The sequence below is a fragment of the Trichechus manatus genome, unplaced genomic scaffold (genome assembly GCF_000243295.1).
Source record: "Trichechus manatus latirostris isolate Lorelei unplaced genomic scaffold, TriManLat1.0 scaffold00010, whole genome shotgun sequence".
Lineage (NCBI taxonomy): Eukaryota > Metazoa > Chordata > Mammalia > Sirenia > Trichechidae > Trichechus > Trichechus manatus.
The window spans coordinates 17,735,413-17,755,890 of NW_004443946.1; the positions used below are offsets into that span (position 1 = coordinate 17,735,413).

Consider the following 20,478-nt stretch of genomic DNA (forward strand, 5'->3'; position numbering starts at 1 on the left):
CTGAAGAGGATTTGAGTTGGGTAGGTTATATGGTATGTAAAGAAGAATTTTGGCTATTGACTTCTGATGGAATGTTCAATGAGTGATTTAATTACTTGAGAATTTAATTCTCATTTGTTCTCTAAATTAAAATAATTCCTTAAAGAATTATTTTATGAATATAATTTGTACATGTATTTTATAGATATATGTACAAATGAAAAGTGAACACAATAGATGGGTCCCTGAAAAGTTGGTGTAAATCAATGTTACCTTTTTGTAAATTGATTTTGTTTTAGCTGTATTGGGATTTCTGGCACTGCCATGTAATATGTGTTAAGTAATGATATTTCACTGTAAACAAAAATGGAAAGTTAAAAATACCCAAGTCAGTTTCTTCAGCTGTCTTAAACAGAATTATAATGAACTTGTGATACAACTTCATAAGGTAGTAATTTAACTCCAGGCCGAAATAAGCAATGCATAACCAAACATTAGAGAAATAACTTTTAAAGTCATGAATGTACAGATAGAGAGGTTTTGTATGTATATAGACTATACCCTCTTCCTGACCATTTTCAAGATACTTAAGAGTAAGAATAAAAATTAAAACAGACTTTTTTGGTCTTCTGAACCAAGAATATCTATCTATCTCTGAGATGATTTTATATTTGTCTCTAGTGAGTTTTACACAATACAAAAATCCCCATTTCGTTTTTACACTTACCCAAATTATAGTATATACGTTGTCTCTGGACTGAAAGCCTCTGCTCCCTGAGAAATCAGATGGGAGTCTTTCGAATTTCTTGTTCACATTTCTCAGTGAGCTGCTTTTATCATTTTTTGGGTCCAGAGAGACATCCATTATAGGGAAAAACCTGCTGGGCATTTTGTTTCTTCAGAAGGGTTTCTTTTCATTCGTAGGACTGTGTGCTGATAGAAACACTGATCCTCTTCCCACAACCCCCTTCCTAAATCAACTTTATCGTGGCATAATTTACATACAATAAAATGTATACTTTATAATATATAATAGCTTTAAGTTTTGACAAATACTCAGTTTTGTAACCACCACCAGTAGCAAGATATAGAAAATATCAATTGCACCATAAAATTCCCTCATGCTCCTTTGTAGTCAGTACTCCATCCCCAGTCCCTGGCAATCCATTAGTCTGTTTCCTGTCCTGGAGAGGGGTAGGAAGGGACAGCTAGGAGAATAGCTTTCATAAATGGAGATCATTGTTTCTTGTGTAATAATTAGGCTTTTCTCCCTGATATATTGTAATCCTCCGAGGACAGGAACTCTCTGGACATCCCTACTCCACAGTGTTAAGGACTCACTATTGTTGTGTTGGGAGCCCTGGTGGCGCAGTGGTTAAGCGTTCAGCTGCTAACCAGAAGGTCAGCAGTTCAAATCCACCAGCCACTCCTTAGAAACCCATGGGCAGTTCTACTCTGTCCTATAGGGTTGCTGTGAGTCGGAATCGACTTGACGGCAACAGGTACATTCATTTGATTCCAACTCACAGATGACCCTATAAGACAGAATATAAATTGCCCCAGAGGATTTCCTAGGCTGGAATCTTTATGGGAGCAGATTGCCAGGTGTTTTCTCTCCTGGATTGGCTGGTGGGTTTGAACTACTGACCTTTCAGTTAGCAGCCTAATGCTTAGCAGTTGCGGCACCAGGGCTTTTTAGCACTCACTATTAGTGCTTAATAAATGATGTCTTTTTGATTGGGTGGGGGGGCAGGTATGAGCATCCTTTGTATTCCACACTCTACTTTGTGCCTCTTTGCGCAATGAAATCTTATTCCAATTAAAGTTTTATAAAAAGTATGCATCTAAAGAAAATTGTATAATTGGGGTTAAAATATTTTCTCAACAATTGAGAATCCTGGGAGATGTGAAGAGTTATAGGAGCAAAGTGATTTACCCCCTGAATAAAAAGTGGAAGAGGGAGCCCTGGTAGTGCAGTGGTTAAGCATTCGGCTGCTAACAAAAAAGTCGGCAGTTCGAATCCACAAGCCACTCCTTGGAAACTCTATGGGACAGTTCTGTAGGATCGCTATGAGTCTGAATCGACCTGATGGCAGTAGGTTTGGATTGGAAAACTGGTGGCGTAGTGGTTAAGAGCTACGGCTGCTAACCGAAAGGTTGGCAGTTCGAATCCACCAGGCACTCCTTGGAAACTCTGTGGGGCAGTTTTTCCCTGCCCTATAGGGTTGCTATGAGTCGGAATCCACTCGATGGCAATGGGTTTTTTATTTTATTAAAAGTGGAAGCCCTAGTTAATTTTAACAATGAGGTCTGCAAAAGAGAAGGCATCGATTAGAGAGAAGGGATATATGAAGGGGAAAAGAGGGTAGGGAGAATCTGAAGAATTACCAGGGTTGAGAGTTGTCAGGGTCAAGTTGGTAGGAAAAGAAGGGACAGAAGAAAAACCTGACATTGAAGGATTTTTGCACATATCAATGCCCTGACCTCATGTTTGATTCACTTTGGAGAATTTAAATGATTCCTGTATCTAAAAGTAGTCATAAGACAGAGTTATACGTGAGTCCTTTAAAAAGATCATACTGTTTCTGATTTGAAGTATAATTCTGATGCCTAAGCAATGGAGAATGGATTTTCTTTCAATCGGATGTACATGATAAAAAATAATGTTGCTTACCAAATGTATCTGATCATTTGCTTACATTTCATCGATTATGCTCAGTGGTCTTTCAAGACATCTATAAAATTGTTCAGTTAAAAAAATTTTGCCTCATCATAATCTCTTTAAAGTTATAAGAGTCAGAGATCCCATTCAGATGTTAGATCTATCTATTGTTCCTTGAGAGACTACCACCACCACTATCAGTTACCATCAAGTTGACACCAACTCATAGTGACCCCATTGTGTGTCAGAGTAGAACTGTGCTCTGTAGGGTCTTCAGTGGCTGATTTTTCGAAGTAGGTCACCAAGACTTTTTTCTGAGGCACCTCTGGGTGGGCTCAAACTTCCAACCTTTCGGTTAGCAGCTGAGCATATTAAGTGTTTACATCACCCCCAAACCAAAAACCAAACCTGTTGCCATCAAGTTGATTCTGATTCATAGTGACCCTATAGGACAGAGTAGAACTGCCCCATAGGGTTTCCAAGGCTGTAATCATTTTGGAAGCAGAGTGGCACATCTTTCACCGATAGAGCGGCTGGTGGGTTTGAACTGCCGACCTTTTGGTTAACAGTAGAGCACTTTAACCACTGTGCCACAGGGCTCCTTAGTCTAAATACTAGGCATTGAAAATGTAGCCTTGGGACCAAATATGCTGAATCTGGAATTCAGCTCACCTGAGACTTTTAGCAAAACTGAAACCAAAAAACCCCTTTGTATCTAGTTGATCCTGATTCATAGAAACCCTACAGGACAGAGTGGAACTGCCCCGTCGGGTTTCCAAGGAGTGGCTGGTGGATTCTGGGTAATTTGCCCCTGATTCTAGTGATTGCATACGACCATAGAGGTTGTTCCTGGGTTACGAATGAGATCTGTTCCTAATTGTGTCTTTAAGTTGAGTTTGTAGGTAGGTCAGAACAGGTGCGTAAGCTTCTTATCTATCCTTACTTTAGTGCAAGAAGATGCTTCAAGCCTTTTCAGTGATTTAAAAGCTGCAGGTGCAGCAAGTGAAGGTGATTGTGATGAAGAATTTATTGTGAGTAGGGCTGGTTCAATCATTTGAAAAGGAGGGCAAATTTACATAACACTGAAGGGTAAGTATGAGTTGTCCGTAAGTCCAACATCGTAACCCAGGGACTGCCTTGTATTCCATAGTAATGCAGTCAGGTTTACCTGCTGCTTTTGATACCATTAACCACTGATAAATCCTGACCACCTCTTTGAGATAGTGAGAGGGAAGTGAAAAGTTTAGAGTGATTACTTTTGTCATTGTGGTTTTGTTTATGTAGTACTGTAGGTTCAGTGCTTGGATTATGGCAGTATAGATTTGTACCTTGTCATCAGGGAGTATCTTGGAAAGCCTTTTCTCATCATTTTTTTAGAAACATATTTAACTTAATCACTGTTGCTTTGGTTCTTTTTGTCATCTTCAGATGCTGGACGCCAGTCTATGAAATGGTTACTGAAGTTGCTTCTTTCTGCTTTTAAATTATTGCAATTACTAAACTTCAGGCTGAGGGACTCTCCCAGGGCTAGTGAGCTGTTTCTCAACTAAGTTGGCTGAAACTATTGAAAAACATTCTGGTAGAGCAGCAATTTCATCTCCCCTGCCTGGTCTATATGATACCATTATCAGTAACTTATAAAGCAACTGTGCTATGACTGAACTCAGACCTGTTCCCCAAATGGTGAATGATACTTATGGCTGATGATGCTGATTGATGCTTTTGATGCCCTGCAAAAAGAGATTGCTGGAGATTGTATAACAAAAGCAAGAATTTCAAGTCAGATAAGATGAACAGTATCTGACTGGTTACAGGAGAAGATTGATCAGAATTGCTGGTCATAGCTCTTGTGGCCCAGTAGCTATGTTTTCTTTAAGAGGTGGACTCTGTTTGAGTGTCTAAGAATTGATATTTCCACGCTTGAAAAATTAAGTTTTTTAAACCTTCAGATCTTCTATTTATGTGTTTTAGTTTATACACACACACACACACACACACACACACACACACACACAGGGAAGAAGGAATGAAGAAAGATCATACCTTTAGTTCTCTGAGATGTGATTTGATTGAGACCTACATTGTATGGAGTATGGATACTCTTTCTCCAGTTTTAAATTTCTTTGGATAAAATGGTTTTGTATGATTGTCTCTACTAAGGAATTCGGGCTTATTTTCAAGGGATACTAGAACATTCCTCCTAGTATCCATCGACAAAGAGACATTTTCATATGAAGTTGTCCTTATTCTGCTAATCATTTAGTCTCTATTAGCCAGACCATAATTTTCCATCTTTTGTAAGGGAATTTCCGCCCCCTAAAATAAAGTTGCGTTGGCAGGAGGATCTCCAGGTGAAAAAGGGTATCTCATCTGGTGGCTCTGATTCTGTTTTTCCTGCCCCCCACTCCACATTTTCTTGGTTGTGGTGTCCAAACTGAAGAATGATTTTGACATTAAAAATAATAATGTACTGAAGATTTTATACATGCCAGGTGCTGTGATAAAGGCTCACCATTATCTTATTTAATTAGTATAGAAATTTTATGATGTAAACATTATTATGCTACATCTTATAAAGTTACACTTAAAACCAGTTGCTGTCGAGTCATTTCCAACTCATAGCAACCCCCATGTGTGTCAGAGTAGAACTGTGATCCATAGTTTCCAAAGACTAAATTTTCAGAAGTATATCTCCAGGCCCTTCTTCTGAGGCTCTTCTGGGTGTACTCAAACTTCCAGCCTTTTGGTTAGCAGCTAGCTAAATGTGTTAACCATTTATACCACCAAGGGACTCAGATTAGGTAGCTTACCCAAGTAAGTGGCAGAGCTGTTTTATTCCAAAGTCCTTTCTCTTAATTGGCAAATACCTACCAAAGGTAAGGACCTAATTTGAGAAAACGCCTAGACCCAGTGGGGCAAACATAGATAAGGGGAGATTGTGACAGTGTTAAATAGGAAGAATCTTAAGGCCTGGAACCTAAACATAGGTCTAGTGGACATGACTCACCAAATAGCATAATTATTGTTTTATATGATAGTATAAGCTACTTTTGTTGTTGCCTTTCTGGAGTCCTCCTAACCTATGTGGGCTATCAAAACCATGGTATCCTTGGACATTCCTTCTTTCAATAACAAGAGTTTTATAAATATTAAAATAGAAAAACAGGGAAATGAAGAGAAATACAAAGAACATAAATATAGTCAGCTTATGAGAAGTTTTTTCTGTTTTTTTTAAAATTTATTTTATTTTTGGTAAAAATATACACAACAGATCATACACCCATTCAGTAATTTCGACATGTACAGTTCAGTATCATTGGTTACATTCTTCACGTTGTATCAACTATTTTCACTATCTCTACTCATACTGCTTCACCATCATTGACTTAGACTCACTGCCCCATAAACTACTCATCTATGTTTTAGAGTTACCATTGTCATTTTGATCTGATATAGATAATTCTTTAAAAGAGTGCAGTGCTCAAGGTGGATATTCTTTACTAATTCAGCTGAACTACTGTTTATTTGGAAGATGATTTCAGGGGATAGTTCTGTTCAAGGTTCAAAAATTTTTCTCAGGACAACAGATTTGGGGGTTCCTCCAGCCTCAGTGAGTCTAGTAAGACTGGAGAAATAGATGTTTTGAAGCCTGTCATAGCTGGCTTGCTCTTAGAGTCATACATAGATTCTGTTCTACTTATTGTCTTCAGGGGCATCTATACTCTAACTTCAAATGACTGTTTTGCTGGTACCTTGCCTGGATTTGTTATTTCTCAGATCTTGGCCTGGCTTTACACCAGGCTTTTAGATTCACCATTTATCTCCTAGATTCTTGATATCTTCATAGTCTAAACCAAAACAACCAGATTCCCAGCTTTTGGGTTCTTCTAGGAGATTTGGTTTCAAGGTAGTATGCTCAAGTGCCACTGTGTATTTTGAATGCCTTTCAACATAGGGGGCTCATCTTCCAGCACTATTATCAGACAATATTCTGTTGTGATGCATAGGGTTTTCATTGGTTAATTTTTGCAAGTAGATCTTCAGGCCTCTCTTCTTGGTTTGAATCTTAGGCAAGAATAATAAGTATAAAAATAGGTAAAACATCACATATTAGACTCTTGGCCTGTTTAAAGAGGGTAAAAATGGAAATAGCCAAGCTATAAAGTGTCCTGTGAGTACATAATGTTGGCACATCAAACAAATGCCTGAAATGCTTCACAGGTAACCCTGTTGTTCCAAAGCACTGTACAAAGCTGTTCAACTATTAATTTAGGCTGAATATTCTAAACTGAGGCCACAATTTTTAATTTTTGTTTATATATTATTAATAATTTTGCTTAGTCAAAAGAGCTGTTATCTGGTATTCTCTGTTAATCATGTGCAATTATAATGGTTTTGTATGAGAATAAGACTTTAATCTTTCCTGTGGGCTCCTTTTTTGGGTTACTAAATGGTTTGGCATCTAGTTAATCATCAAGAATAAAAGAAAGCTGAGACTGTGCCATACACTCCTAGGTAAATCACGATTGTTGAGTGTCATTTTCATCATCTGTTAAATGTGTTCTCCTCACTGATCAATCCTCTTCTACAGGGTGCTAGAGCAAACTGGGTAATGGATCATTTTTCTGACTGGCCTTCAGGACCACATATTACTGTCACCTGCACTCAATGCATGCTTTCTTTTAGTTGTATAATTATTAGTAAATGCTCTTTAGGCACAAGGTAAAAGCCCTGAAACAACTGCCTGATGCCCTCTAGCATAAAAATAGCAGCAACCACATATTACTACTTTGCATGTATTATCACTAATCGTTTTTTAAAAAGTTATATGCAAGTTTTTATAATACACTGTAATATTTATTTTAAGGTAAAGTAGCTAAATCTCAGAGATGTCAAGTAACTTCCCTAGGACACAAACCCTAGTAAGAAGTAGAGCCAAAACTGAGAAATAGGTCTGTCTGGTTCACAAAACTTCTTCCTCTGATTCACAATTAATGATTTTGAATATTTACATCGAACAGACTTCACATTTTTGTACTCTAGGCCCCTTACCGTAATAGTTGGTAATGCAGGAATTAGAAGCCTGGGCTTGAGAATCAGACTGCTTGGGTTTGAATTCCCATTCTATTATTTCTTTGCTTTGTGACCTTGAGCAAATTACTTACCCTCTCAGTGCCTTATGTTCCTTATAAGGTATTTGTGAAGATTAAATGAAATGATGTAGAGCACATGGAATGGTAGTTGTCTGGCCCATAGTAAGAACTTAATACCTGTTAATTTTTGTTCTTATTATTTAATATTATAGGTCAGTTTTCCCGAAGTGTTCTCTGAACTCCCAGCTAATGCCTTAATTTTTTTGGTTAATACTGGCATTGTAGGTGGTTTCTAGAAGTGTATGTATGAAATATTTTATTTATATATATACTTTTATGACAAATAGAAGTAATTTTCTACTTTATAATTTTCACGAGCAAATAACCCGTACTCATAAGATTGCCTTGAACAGAGGAGGAGTGAGTACAAGTGTAGTGAAGGAGTAGGGCTGGGGCTCTAATTAGTTAAGAATTTTTCCCAAACCTCTGTGTACCACCAAATTGGATTTATGAGAGGTAAAAATTATCATCATCATCTCTTTATCTAAAACTCTTGAAGATTTTTCTTTTGCCACCCTTTCATTAACTTATCCATTGTAATACATTTATTGAACATTTTCTATGTGACCAGCACTGTTCTGAGTGTTGATAAAAAAGGCAGTTAAAAAAAAGATCTGCTCTTATGGAGCTTAAATTATAGTGAGGGAAACAGGCAATAAACAAAATAAAGAAGTAAATGATATTGTATATCAGAAGATAATACTTGCTTGGGGAAAAATAAATCAGAGAAGGAGGAAGTGGAAAGCCAGGGGATGGTGCTGGTGGTGGTGGATTTTTAAGTGGGATAGTCTGAGAAAGCCACATGGAGAAGATGATATTTGAGCAAAGATTTGAAGGATATTTGAGTGAGACGTGTAGATATCTGGGAAATGAGCATTCCAGGTGAGGGAAGTATAAATGTAAATGCCCCAAAACAGGAATATGCCTGACATGTTCAGAGGTTAGCAAGGAGACCAGTGTGGCTAAAGTAGAGAAGCAGGGAAGACAGTAGTAGGAGATGAGATCAAAGAGGTAAGGGTGGGCCATATTTTGTGAAGCCTTTTAGGTCAAAGTAATAACTTTGGCTTTGAGTAAGATAAAAAGCCAGTTCATCATTAAGAGCAGAGGTACAGCATAATTTGATGTTTTAACAGAATCTGGATACTATGTTGAGAATAGACCATAGAGGTAGGCAAGAGTAGAAGCAGGAACACCTATCTGGAGGCTATTTTAGTAATCCAAGTAAGAGAAGATGGTGGCTCAGTTGGTAGCAGCTGTGAAACGTAGTCAGGGATTAGTCATGTATTTGCTGACAGATTGTGCGTGGTGGGAGAGTGGTGTTAGAGAAAGAGAGGAGTCTTTTTACTCTCTATTGGTGAATGCAAGTCATAGCCTTTATTTAAAGCAGTATACATAAAGCCATCTGTGCCAGCTCTAAAATTTCTCTTCCTGGTTTACTGGGGATTTTAGTTTACTCTGCAGGAAATCCAGCAGGTTGTAATTGAAATTACTGATGCTGTTCAGAGCGGGAAAGTATCTTAACAGTCAGTTTATTAGTTGAGACCAAAACCCAAAAACCAAATCCACTGTCGCCAAGTTGATTCATACTCATAGCAACCCTATAGGACAGAGTAGAACTGCCCCATAGGGTTTCTAAGGCTTCATATCTTTTACAGAAGCAGACTACCATATATTTATCCTGTGGAGGATTGTGGGTTCCAACTGCTGACCTTTTCAATTAGAGGCGGAGTGCTTTAACCACTGCACCACCAGGACTCTTTATAGTTTAGACCAAAGATTCTTAAATTATGGCCCACAGGCTAAATCTCACTCTCTGCCGGTTTTTGTTAATAAAAACTTATTGAGAAACAGTCACACCCATTCATTTACATATTGTCTGTGGTAGCTTTCCTGCTATAACCAAAAACGAAACCCATTGCTGACAAGTCGACTCCACCCAACTCATAATGACCCTATAAGACAGAGTAGAACTGCCCCATATGGTTTCCAAGGAGCTGCTAGTGGATTCGAACTGCCCGCATATTATATTCAGGTTAGCGGACTAGCTCTTAACCACTATGCAACCGAGGCTCCACAAAGGCAACAGAGACCCACAAAGCTTAAAATATTTGCTGTCTGACTCTACAAAAAATGTTTGCTGACCCCTAGTTTAGACCATTGTTTAAGAGTTGCATCAATATTTTCCTCTGAACTTTTTCCAACCACTCAGAGTATTTAAGTGTGAAGAAAAAAATTTTTAGAGGGGACATGAAATGGCATTAGAGAGAGTAAAGAGGGATTATGCAAAGGCATTTGACTGTGTGGATCATAACAAATTATGGATAACATTTCAAAGAATGGGAATTCCAGAACACTTAACTGTGCTCACGAGGAACCTGTACATAGATCAAGAGGCAATTGTTCGAACAGAACAAGGGGGTACTTCGTGGTTTCAGGTCAGAAAAGCTGTGCATCAGGGTTGTATCCTTTCACCATACTTATTCTATCTGTATGCTGAGCAAATAATCAGAGAAGCTGGACTATGTGAAGAATGGGGCATCAGGATTGGAAGAAGACTCATTGAGAACCTGCAATATGCAAATGATACAACCTTGGTTGCTGAAAGTGAAGAGGACTTGAAGCACTTACTGATGAAGATCAAAGACCACAGTCTTCAGTACGGGTTACACCTCAACATAAAGAAAACAAAAATCCTCACAACTGGACAAATAAGCAACATCACGATAAACAGAGAAAAGATTGACATTGTCAAGGATTTCATTCTTCTTGGATCCACAATCAACACCCATGGAACTAGCAGTCAAGAAATCAAACAGTGCATTGCACTGGGCATATCTGCTGCAAAATACCTCTTTAAAGTGTTGAAAAGCAAAGATGTCACTTTGAGGACTAAGGTGCAACTGACCCAAGCCATGGTGTTTTCAGTCGCCTCATATGTGTGCAAAAGGAGGACCATGAATAAGGACGACCAAAGAAGAATTGATGCCTTTGAGTTGTAATGTTGGTGAAGAATACTGAATATATACCGACTGCCAAAAGACCGAACAAATCTGTCTTGGAAGAAGTACAGCCAGAATGCTTCTGAGAAGCAAGGATGACAAGACTTCGTTTCACATGTCATCAGGAGGGACCAGTCCCTGGAGAAAGGCATCATGCTTGGTAAAGTAGAGAGTCAGCGAAAAAGAGGAAGATCCTCAACGAGATGTACTGACACAGTGGCTACAACAGCGGGCTCAAGTGTAACAATGATTTTGAGGATGGCACAGGACTAGACAGAGTTTCGTTCTATTGTACATAGGGTCACCATGAGTTGGAAGCGACTTGATAGCACCTAACAACAACAACAATAATGTACAAATACTGGAGCCCTGGTGGCACAGTGATTAAGAGCTTGCCTGCTAACCAAAATGTCGGCAGCTCGAATCCACCAGCTGCTGCTTGGAAACCCTGTGGAACAGTTCTACTCTGTCCTGTAGGATATCTATGAGTTGGAATTGACTCGACAGCAACCGGTTTATAAAAATACTAGAATCAACTTATTTCTCTCATTTATGTTAATCTACCTATTTCTTTCTATGGGTGTCTACTTCCTTCTGATCTCTGTTGTACTTTGTATTGAGAAATAAGTGCAGCTGACTAGACTGAGGGGAAAATGTATGCTTTTCTCAGCAGTAAAAATTTATTATAAGAATGAATCTTGGATGGTAGAGACCAATTGTTCAATTTTACAACTTTGACAGAAAATAAAAGATGAGTACTAACGTCAGTGTGAGCATCAATCTTTATAAAGAATTTGGTTGTCTTCTCGTGACTTCGTGTAACCCTATGATGCAGTGCAAATAAGTTTTCCAATGTCGTTTGCTTTTACAGGTCTATAATGACGGATCTATACTACCTCAGTCAAACGGATGGAGCAGGTGATTGGCGGGAAAAAGAGGCCAAAGATCTGACAGAGCTGGTCCAGAGGAGAATAACGTATCTTCAGGTAAGAAGGTTAGATTAAAAAAGAAACTTAAGTGAAAAAGAAGGAAAATTATGATAAAACTAAAAGTAAGCATTGCTGTTGTTTTTTAATCTTCCTAACCATTGCGTTGAAAGTATTTACTCACTCATTTCACAGAGGAGCCCTCGTGGTGCAGTGGTTAACAGCTATAGCTGCTAACCAAAAGGTTGACAGTTTGAATCCACCAGCCACTCCTTTGAAACCCTATGGGGCAGTTCTGCTCTGTCCTGTAGGGTGGTGATGAGTCAGAATTGACTGGATGGCAGCGAGTTATTTATTTTTTATTTTTTGCATTTCATGTATTTATTTAGAAAGACACTATGTTTTGCCTTGAGTTTAATACAAAGATGGCTAAAACAAGGTCCCTGCCCTAAAGGGGGCTACTTCTTATACACACACCAAAAAAACTACAATACAAAGTAGAAAGTGCTATATTTTATAAGAGAGATATAGATGAAATGCTTATTTGAGTTTTTAGGAAGGAAACAGCAAGGATAGTTTTGTGGAGGGGATATTGTTTGAGCTGAACTGTAAAAGATAGGTAGGATTTCAACAAAAATGGAGAAGAGCATTCCAGTTGGAGGATTTGATGTGAGCAGTGGCCCATAGCTGGGAAAGAGCAGTAAAAAAAACCCATAAGTTGTTGCCATTGAGTCAATTCGATTCTGACTCATAGTGACACTATAGAACAGAGTAGAACTGCCCCATTGGGTTTCCAAGGCTGTAATCTTCATGGAAGCAGACTGCTGTACCTTTTGTTAGCAGCTGAGTGCTTAACCACTGCACCACACGGGTTCCTTTGGGAAACAGCAGTGCAGGAACTCAAATGAAAAATAAAGTAGTTCAATTTGTCTTGAATTTTAGTTGTGTGAGAAGGAGGGAGGGAAAATAAACTGGAAAAGTAGGTTTGGGAGCCAAACGACAGCCATCTTTGGGTGCCAGGTTAAGCACTTTAAGCATCATGGTGCATAAGAAAGAAGTGGTCGCCTAAAGATTTTATTTATTTGTTGCATAAATATCTTTATAACAACAAATAGGAAATATAAATAAAGGGAAAACCACAAATCCAAGAGCCTTTTAAATTAATTCTCTTCATTTGTGTGTGTGTGTGTGTGTTTTCTTTTTGTTCTTGTTAATATGCACACACAGTCTTACAAAAAAAAAAAAAAAACAAATCCATTGCTACTGAGTTGATTTCAACTCATAGTGACCCAATACGACAGGGTAGAACTGCCCCATAGGTTTCCAAGGCTGTAAACTTTATGGAAGCAGACTGCCACATCCTTCTCCCACGGAACAGCTAGTGGGTTTGAACTGACATTTCAGTTAGCAGTTGGGCGCTTAACCATTGCACCACCAGGGCTTTTTTTTTTTTTTTTTTTCTGAACAGTATACCGTAAGCATTTTTCTTATTTGGAGTCTTAATAATGAAATGAATGAAATGTTTTTACACACAAGAGTGGCATGATGAGAGTGTTTTAGTGATATTAGTAATGGAAGAAACTAGAAACAGAGTGTAGTGAATTGGTTGGACTTGTTTAGTATTGGAAGAGACTAGGAAGAGACTAGAAACAGGGAGACAGGCCATTTAGGATATGAGGACCATAGTGCAGGTGAGAAGTATTGAAGAATGTAGCAGTTTGCATGAGGTAGAGAGACACATTTGAGAGACTGGGAAAATAGAATTGAAGGTCTTGCCAAGTAGGTGAATGAGCAGAGATGGCCAGGATAATGGAGACATCATTAACTGACAGACAAGGAACAGAGAGAGAGTAGTCTTCAGGGAAAAATAATGAATGAGTGAAATTCTTCAAGTCCAAGAAGTTGGAATGAACACAGAACACCCTCTTACCTCCTTTTTAATGCTGTTGATGGCACACTTTCTTTGTTCAACTACTCTGCTTTCCTTTTAAGGTCAAAGTGTCTTTATAAAAGACAAATGACAGGCAGTGACTTGCTTCTGTATATTTCAAGGTGCACATTTTCCTACACTTAAATTGGAAAAAATAGAAAAGTAAGTGTTTATAGAGATCATTAAAAACCAAGGTGATCTTGGCATGCTGTCTTGGTCTCATACTCCCATGGCTGTTCATCAGAGGTGTCTGCAGAATGAGAAACATTTCACCTCCTATAGGGAAGAGGTAATTATCTCCTATCAACTAGATCCTCATTCAGTGAACTATAAACAGCTGGTGGTGCAGAACCATCATCCTCATTTAAAATGGAAATAACTGTGGTCTCTGAGCTTCTTGCATTTCCACATATTTATTAAATTTTCCCCTACAAAAATTATATTTAAACAATGATCTGGTCATAGTTCAGCTCCCCACATTGTAACATGTGCTTGCCATCTGCTCTAATTAATCTTTTCCCCCTCCTGGTTTTTAAGTGACTAGGTGCGTTCACCTGTAGTGCTAATTTGATCCTATATATGCTGATTTTTATGATTTTGTATTAGAGTATCTCAATTATTAATCATGCTAATAAGGTTTTAAAATTCAGTGGACTTTATACTATCACAAAACTAAGCATTTCAGTTGGATCTTAACTTTAGCTTCAAATATTGCTGTTTAACAAATTCTTCAATATTTTTCTCTTTTTTTCCATTGGGGAGAAAAACTGGTTTTTAATATTCAAGGGCATAGGGAAAACCTCAGTTGGAAAAATATATTCTGGAAAAATATTTTTCTTTAATTATTTAATGTATTCATAATCTCTTTTTCCATTAGACTAAAAGTTTTTTAAAGTCAGGAACTATATATCTAACATCTTATTTGAAGTTAAGGTTAAATATGCCAATCATTCACTCTTCCTCTTCTCTGGATAGAAATGAAGGGTCCCTTCCCCCCCATCCCAACAAAATTAAGCATATATATTTGGAAGAAATGTTTCCTCTGACTAGAATTTTTATTCCCAGTGCATTTTTAGGCATACAACAACTTAAAAAATAATGTAATTGGTTTAACTATATGGCTTGGTCAATCTAATCAGAAAAGTAGACTTATTTATATAGGTAAAAAGTGACTAAAATAGCTTTTTCTATTATAACTTTGTTTAGTATTTAAATCTATTGGTATTTCCATACCATTATTTTAAGTGAAATATTACTGCGGAAGGCTATTTAAGCAACTTAGACTGAAAAACTCTTAACAGGGCATAAAAAATGAGTATAGGATACTAGGAAATAAAGCTAAAAAAGAGTATGTATAAAAGAAGAAACTTTGACTTTTGATACCTATACTCAAAATAAAAATAAACAGTTCTTAGAACTTTTTAGTAGAGATTTTAGAAGGCTTTTCTTGTTTAGCCTATCAGCCAGTTTTGTTCAGAGTTGTGGGTTCCTAGTGTTGTATGTGTTTATAGATTTTTCTATAGCTTAGCCATGTGATTGTAATCAACCAAGGAATTCATTCAGAAACTATAGTGAACATTAAGTCAAGCTACTTATGGCTCTTTTCTCTAACTTTTTACCCAATCTCATAGCAAGAGATATTTTCAAAGTATAATTTTGACCTTAAAATTATGGGTTGTAACTTTATAATGCATTTTTTATTCTTATGTCTTGGATTTACTTCTAAATACCTGAGTTAGTCATATAAACACTGTGCTCTAGTGTTTTTCTATTAATTATGAAATTAATTTTAATATATGAGAGATTGATAAATGAGTTAATCATTTTTTTGTGCTTTAAGTGAAAGTTTACAGTTCAAGTTAGTTTCTCATATAAAAATTTATACACACATTGTTATGTGACCCTAGTTGCTTTCCCTGTAATGTGAAAGCACACTCCTCATTTCCACTCCAGATTTCCTGTGTCCATTCAACCAGCTCCTGTCACTTTTTGCCTTCTCATCTCACCTCCAGACAGGAGCTGCCCATTTAGTCTCATGTATCTACTTGAGCTAAGAAGCACCCTCTTCACAAGTATCATTTTATGTCTTATAGTCCAGTCTAATCTTTGTCTGAAGAGTTGGCTTCAGGAATGGTTTTAGTTCTGGACTAACAGAGAGTCCGGGGGCCATGTCTTCTGGGGTCCCTTGAGTCTCGGTCAGACCATTAGATCTTTTTACTGCAATTAGAGTTCCACACCCCACTTTTCTCCTGCTCTGTCAGGGACTCTCTGTTGTGTTCCCTGTCAGGGCGGTCATTGTGGTAGCTGGGCACCATCTAGTTCTTCTGGTCTCAGGCTGAGACCAGAAGAGTCTCTGGTTTATGTGGCCCTTTCTGTCTCTTGGGCTAATATTTTCTTTGTGTCTTTGGAGTTCTTTATTCTCTTTGCTCCAGGTAGGTTGAGACCAGTTGATGTATCTTAGATGGCCACTTGCTAGCTTTTAAGACCCCAGACACCACTCACCAAAATGGGATGCAGAACATTTTCTTAATAAACTTTGTTATGCCAGTTGACCTAGATGTCCTCTGAAACTATGGTCTCCAGACCCCAGCCCCTGCTACTCTGCCTCTCGAAGTGTTTAGTTGTAATCAGGAAACTTCTTAGCTTTTGGTTTAGTCCAGTTTTGCTGACTTCCCCTGTAGTGTGTGTTGTCTTTCCCTTAACCTAAGATAATTCTTGTCCACTATCTAGTTAGTGAATACCCCTCTTCCTCCCTTCCCACCGTCGTAACCATCAAAGAATGTTTTCTTCTATGCTTAAACTTTTTCTTGAGTTCTTATAATATGGTCTCATGCAACATTTGTCCTTTTGCAACTGACTAATTTCACTCAGCATAATACCTCCCAGATTCATCCATGTTCTGAGATGTTTCGCGGATTCATCATCGTTCTTTATCGTTGCTAGTATTCCATTGTGTGAATATACCGTAATTTATCCATTCATCCGTTGATGGGCACCTAAGTTATTTCCATCTTTTTTGCTAGTGTGAACAGTGCTGCAGTCAACATGGGTGTGCGTATATCTATTCATGTGATGGCTCTTATTTCTCTACAGTATATTCCAAGGATTGGGATTGCTGAATCATATGGTAGTTCTATTTCTACCTTTTTAAAGAAGCGCCAAATTGATTTCCAGAGTAGTTGTACCATTTTACATTCCCACCAGCAGTGTACAAGTGTTCCAGTCTCTCCAGAACCTCTCCCACATTTATTATTATTATGTTTTTTGGATTAATACTAGCCTTGCTGGGATGAGATGGTATCTCATTGTAGTTTTGATTTGCATTTCTCTGATGGCTATTGATCGTGATCATTTCCTTATGTGTCTGTCTGAAGGTCTTCTTTGGTGAAGTGCCTATTCATATCCTTTGCCCGTTTTTTAACTGGGTTTTTTGTCTTTTTGTTGTTAAGGTTTTGCGGTATCTTATAGATTTTAGAGATTAGATGCTGATTGGATTGGTCATAGCCAAAATTTTTTCCCAGTCTGTAGGTTGTCTTTTTACTCTTTTGGTGAAATCTTTTGATGAGCATAAGTGTTTGATTTTTAGGAGCTCCCAGTTATCTAGTTTCTCTTCTGGTGTTTGTGCATTGTTACGGTTTGTATTCTGTTTATGCCATGTACTAGGGCTCCTAGTGTTCTTGCTTTGTTTTCTTCCACGATCTTTATTGTTTTCGATTTTGTATTTAGGTCTTTGATCCATTTTGAGTTAGTTTTTGTGCATGGTGTGAGGTATGGGCTTGTTTCACTTTTTGGAGATGGATATCCAGTTATGCCAGCACTATTTGTTAAAGAAACTGTCTTTTCCCCAATTAATGGATTTTGGGCCTTTATCAAATATCAGTTGCCCACAGGTGCATGAATTTACATCTGAATTCTCAATTTTGTTCCATTGGTCTGTATATCTGTTGTTGTACCAGTACCAGGCTGTTCTGACTACCATGGCAGTATAATCGGTTCTAAAATCAGGTAGCGTGAGGCCTCCCACCTTTGTTCTTCTTGTTGAGTAATGCTTTACTTATCCGGGGCCTCTTCCTTTTCCATATGAAGTTGGTGATTTGTTTCTCTATCTCATTAAAAAATGCCATTGGAATTTGGATCCGGATTGCATTGTACCTGTAGATCAATTTTAATAGAATAGACATTTTCACAATGTTGAGTCTTCCTATCCATGAGCAAGGTATGTTTTTCCAGTTATATAGGTCTCTTGCAGTAGTATCTTGTAGTTTTCTTTGTATAGGTCTTTTACGTCTCTGGCTAGATTTATTCCTAAGTATTTTACCTTCTTGAAGGCTATTGTAAATGATATTGATTTGGTGGTTTCCTGTTCGAAGATCTCTTTGTTTGTGTAGAGGAATCCAACTGACTTTTGTATGTTTATCTTGTATCCTGATACTTTGCTGAAATCTTCTATTAGTTCCAGTAGTATTCTTGTGGATTCTTTGGGGTTTTCTGTGTATAAGATCATATCGTCTGCAAATAGAGATACTTTGACTTCTTCCTTACCAATTTGGATCCTCTTTATTTCTTTTTCTAGCCTAATTACCCTGGCTGGGACCTCCAGCACAATGTTGAATAAGAGTGGTGATAAAGGACATCCTTGTCTGGTTCCCGTTCTCAAGGGGAATGCTTTCAAACTCTCTCCATTTAGGGTGATGTTAGCTGTTGGCTTTGTATAAATGCCCTTTATTATGTTGAGGAATTTCCCTTCTATTCCTATTTTGCTGAGAGTTTTTATCATGAATTGGTGTTGGAGTTTGTCAGAGCCTTTTCTGCATCGATTGATAAGATCATGTGGTTCTTGTCTTTTGTTTTATGTATGTGATGGATTACACGGATTGTTTTTCTAATGTTGAACCATCCCGGCATACCTCATATAAATCCCACTTGATCGTGGTGAATTATTTTTTGATATGTTGCTGAATTCTATTGGCTAGAATTTTGTTGAAGATTTTTGCGTCAATGTTCATGAGGGATATTGGTCTGTAATTTTTTTTTTTTTTTTTTTTTGTTGTGTCTTCACCTGGTTTTGGTATCAGGGTTATGCTGATTCATAGAATGAGTTTGAGAGTATTCCATCCTTTTCTATACTCTGAAATACCTTTAGTAGTAGTGGTGTTAACTCTTATCTGAAAGTTTGGTAGAATTCTCCAGTGAAGCCATCCAGGCCAGGGCTTTTTTTTTTTGTTGGGGGTTTTTTAATTACCTTTTCAATCTCTTCTTTTGTTATAGGTTTATTTAGTTGTTCTACCTCTGTTTGTGTTAGTTTAGGTAGGTAGTGTGTTTCTAGAAGTTTGTCCATTTCCTCTAGGTTTTCAAATTTGTTAGAGTACGGTTTTTCATAATATTCTGTTACGATTCTTTTAATTTCAGTTGAGTCTGTTGTGGTATCCCCCATCTCATTTCTTATATGGGTTATCTGCTTCCTCTCCTGATTTTCTTTTGTCAGTTTGGCCAATGGTTTATCAATTTTGTTGATCTTTTCAAAGAACCAGCTTTTGGTCTTGTTAACTCCTTCAATTGTTTTTCTATTCTCTATTTCATTTAGTTGTACTCTAATTCTTATTATTTCCTTTCTTCTGGCAGCTGAGGGCTTCTTTTGCTGCTCTCTTCCTACTTGTTCCAGTTGTAGGGTTAATGTTTTGATTATAGCCCTTTCTTCTTTTAGGATGTGTGCATTTATTGCTATAAACTGACCTCTGAGCACTGCTTTTGCTGTGTCCCAAAGGTTCTGGTAGGATGTATTTTCAGTCTTGTTTGATTCTATGAATTTCTTTATTCCATCCTTAATTTCTTCTCTAACCCAGTAGTTTTTGAGCATGGTGTTGTTCAGTTTCCATGTGTTTGATTTTTTTTTTCTTTGCTTTTCCTATTGTTGATTTCTACTTTTATGGCTTTTTGGTCAGAAAAGATGCTTTATAATATTTCGATGCTTTGGATTTTGTTAAGGCTTCCTTTATGGCCTAATATGTGGTCTATTCTGCAGTATGTTGCATGTGCATTGGAAAAGAAAGTATACTTTGCTGCTGTTGGTGGAGTGTTTGGTACGTGTCTATGAGTCAAGTTGGTTGACCATAACGTTTAGCTCTTCTGTATCTTTGTTGAGCTTCTTTCTGGATGTTCTGTCCTTCACCGAAAGTGGTGTGTTGATGTCTCCTACTACTATTGTGGAGCTGTCTTTCTCTCTTTTCAGTACTGTTAGAGTTTGTTTTATGTATTTTGGAGCCCTGTCGTTGGGTGCGTAAATATTTATTATAGTTATGTATTCCCGGTGTATTGACACTTTAATCATTATATAGCGTCCTTCCTTATCCTTTGTGGTGGATTTTACTTTAAAGTCTATTTTGTCAGAGATTAATATTGCCACTCCTGCTCTTTTTTGAGTGTTGTTTACGTGATATATTTTTTCCCATCCTTTAAGTTTTAGTCTAAGGTGTGTCTCTTACAGGCAGCATATAGACAGATTGTGTTTTTTATCCAATCTGCCACTCTCTGTCTCTGTATTGGTGCATTAGTCCATTTACATTCAGCATAATTATTCATAGGTATGACTTTAGTGCTGTCATTTTGGTGTCTTTTTTTGTGTATTGTTCACAGTTTCTTTGTTCTACTTAATTTTCTGTGCTGAGTCATTTTTCTTTATGTGTTTTCATCTTTTTCATTGTTGTTGATTTTGTGTTTGCTGAGTCTTCATATTTTTCTAGTTTTTATTTTGACTTGTAGGATTGTTAGTTTCCTTTGTGGTTACCTTAATATTTTCCCCTGTTTTTCTAACTTTATACCAGTCTTTTAT

General features: G+C 37.5%; 1 protein-coding gene across 12 annotated transcripts in view; it reads left to right on the plus strand.

Moving 5' to 3' along the window:
• FUT8 (fucosyltransferase 8) overlaps positions 1-20,478 on the plus strand; it is a 361,848-nt gene that overhangs the window by 224,354 nt on the left and 117,016 nt on the right. For all 12 annotated transcript variants that reach the window (XM_004370955.2, XM_023726291.1, XM_004370956.2 and 9 more), the window contains one exon: positions 11,665-11,779. In XM_004370955.2, the coding sequence (XP_004371012.1) occupies positions 11,665-11,779 (115 nt within the window). The remainder of the gene's footprint in view (positions 1-11,664; positions 11,780-20,478) is intronic.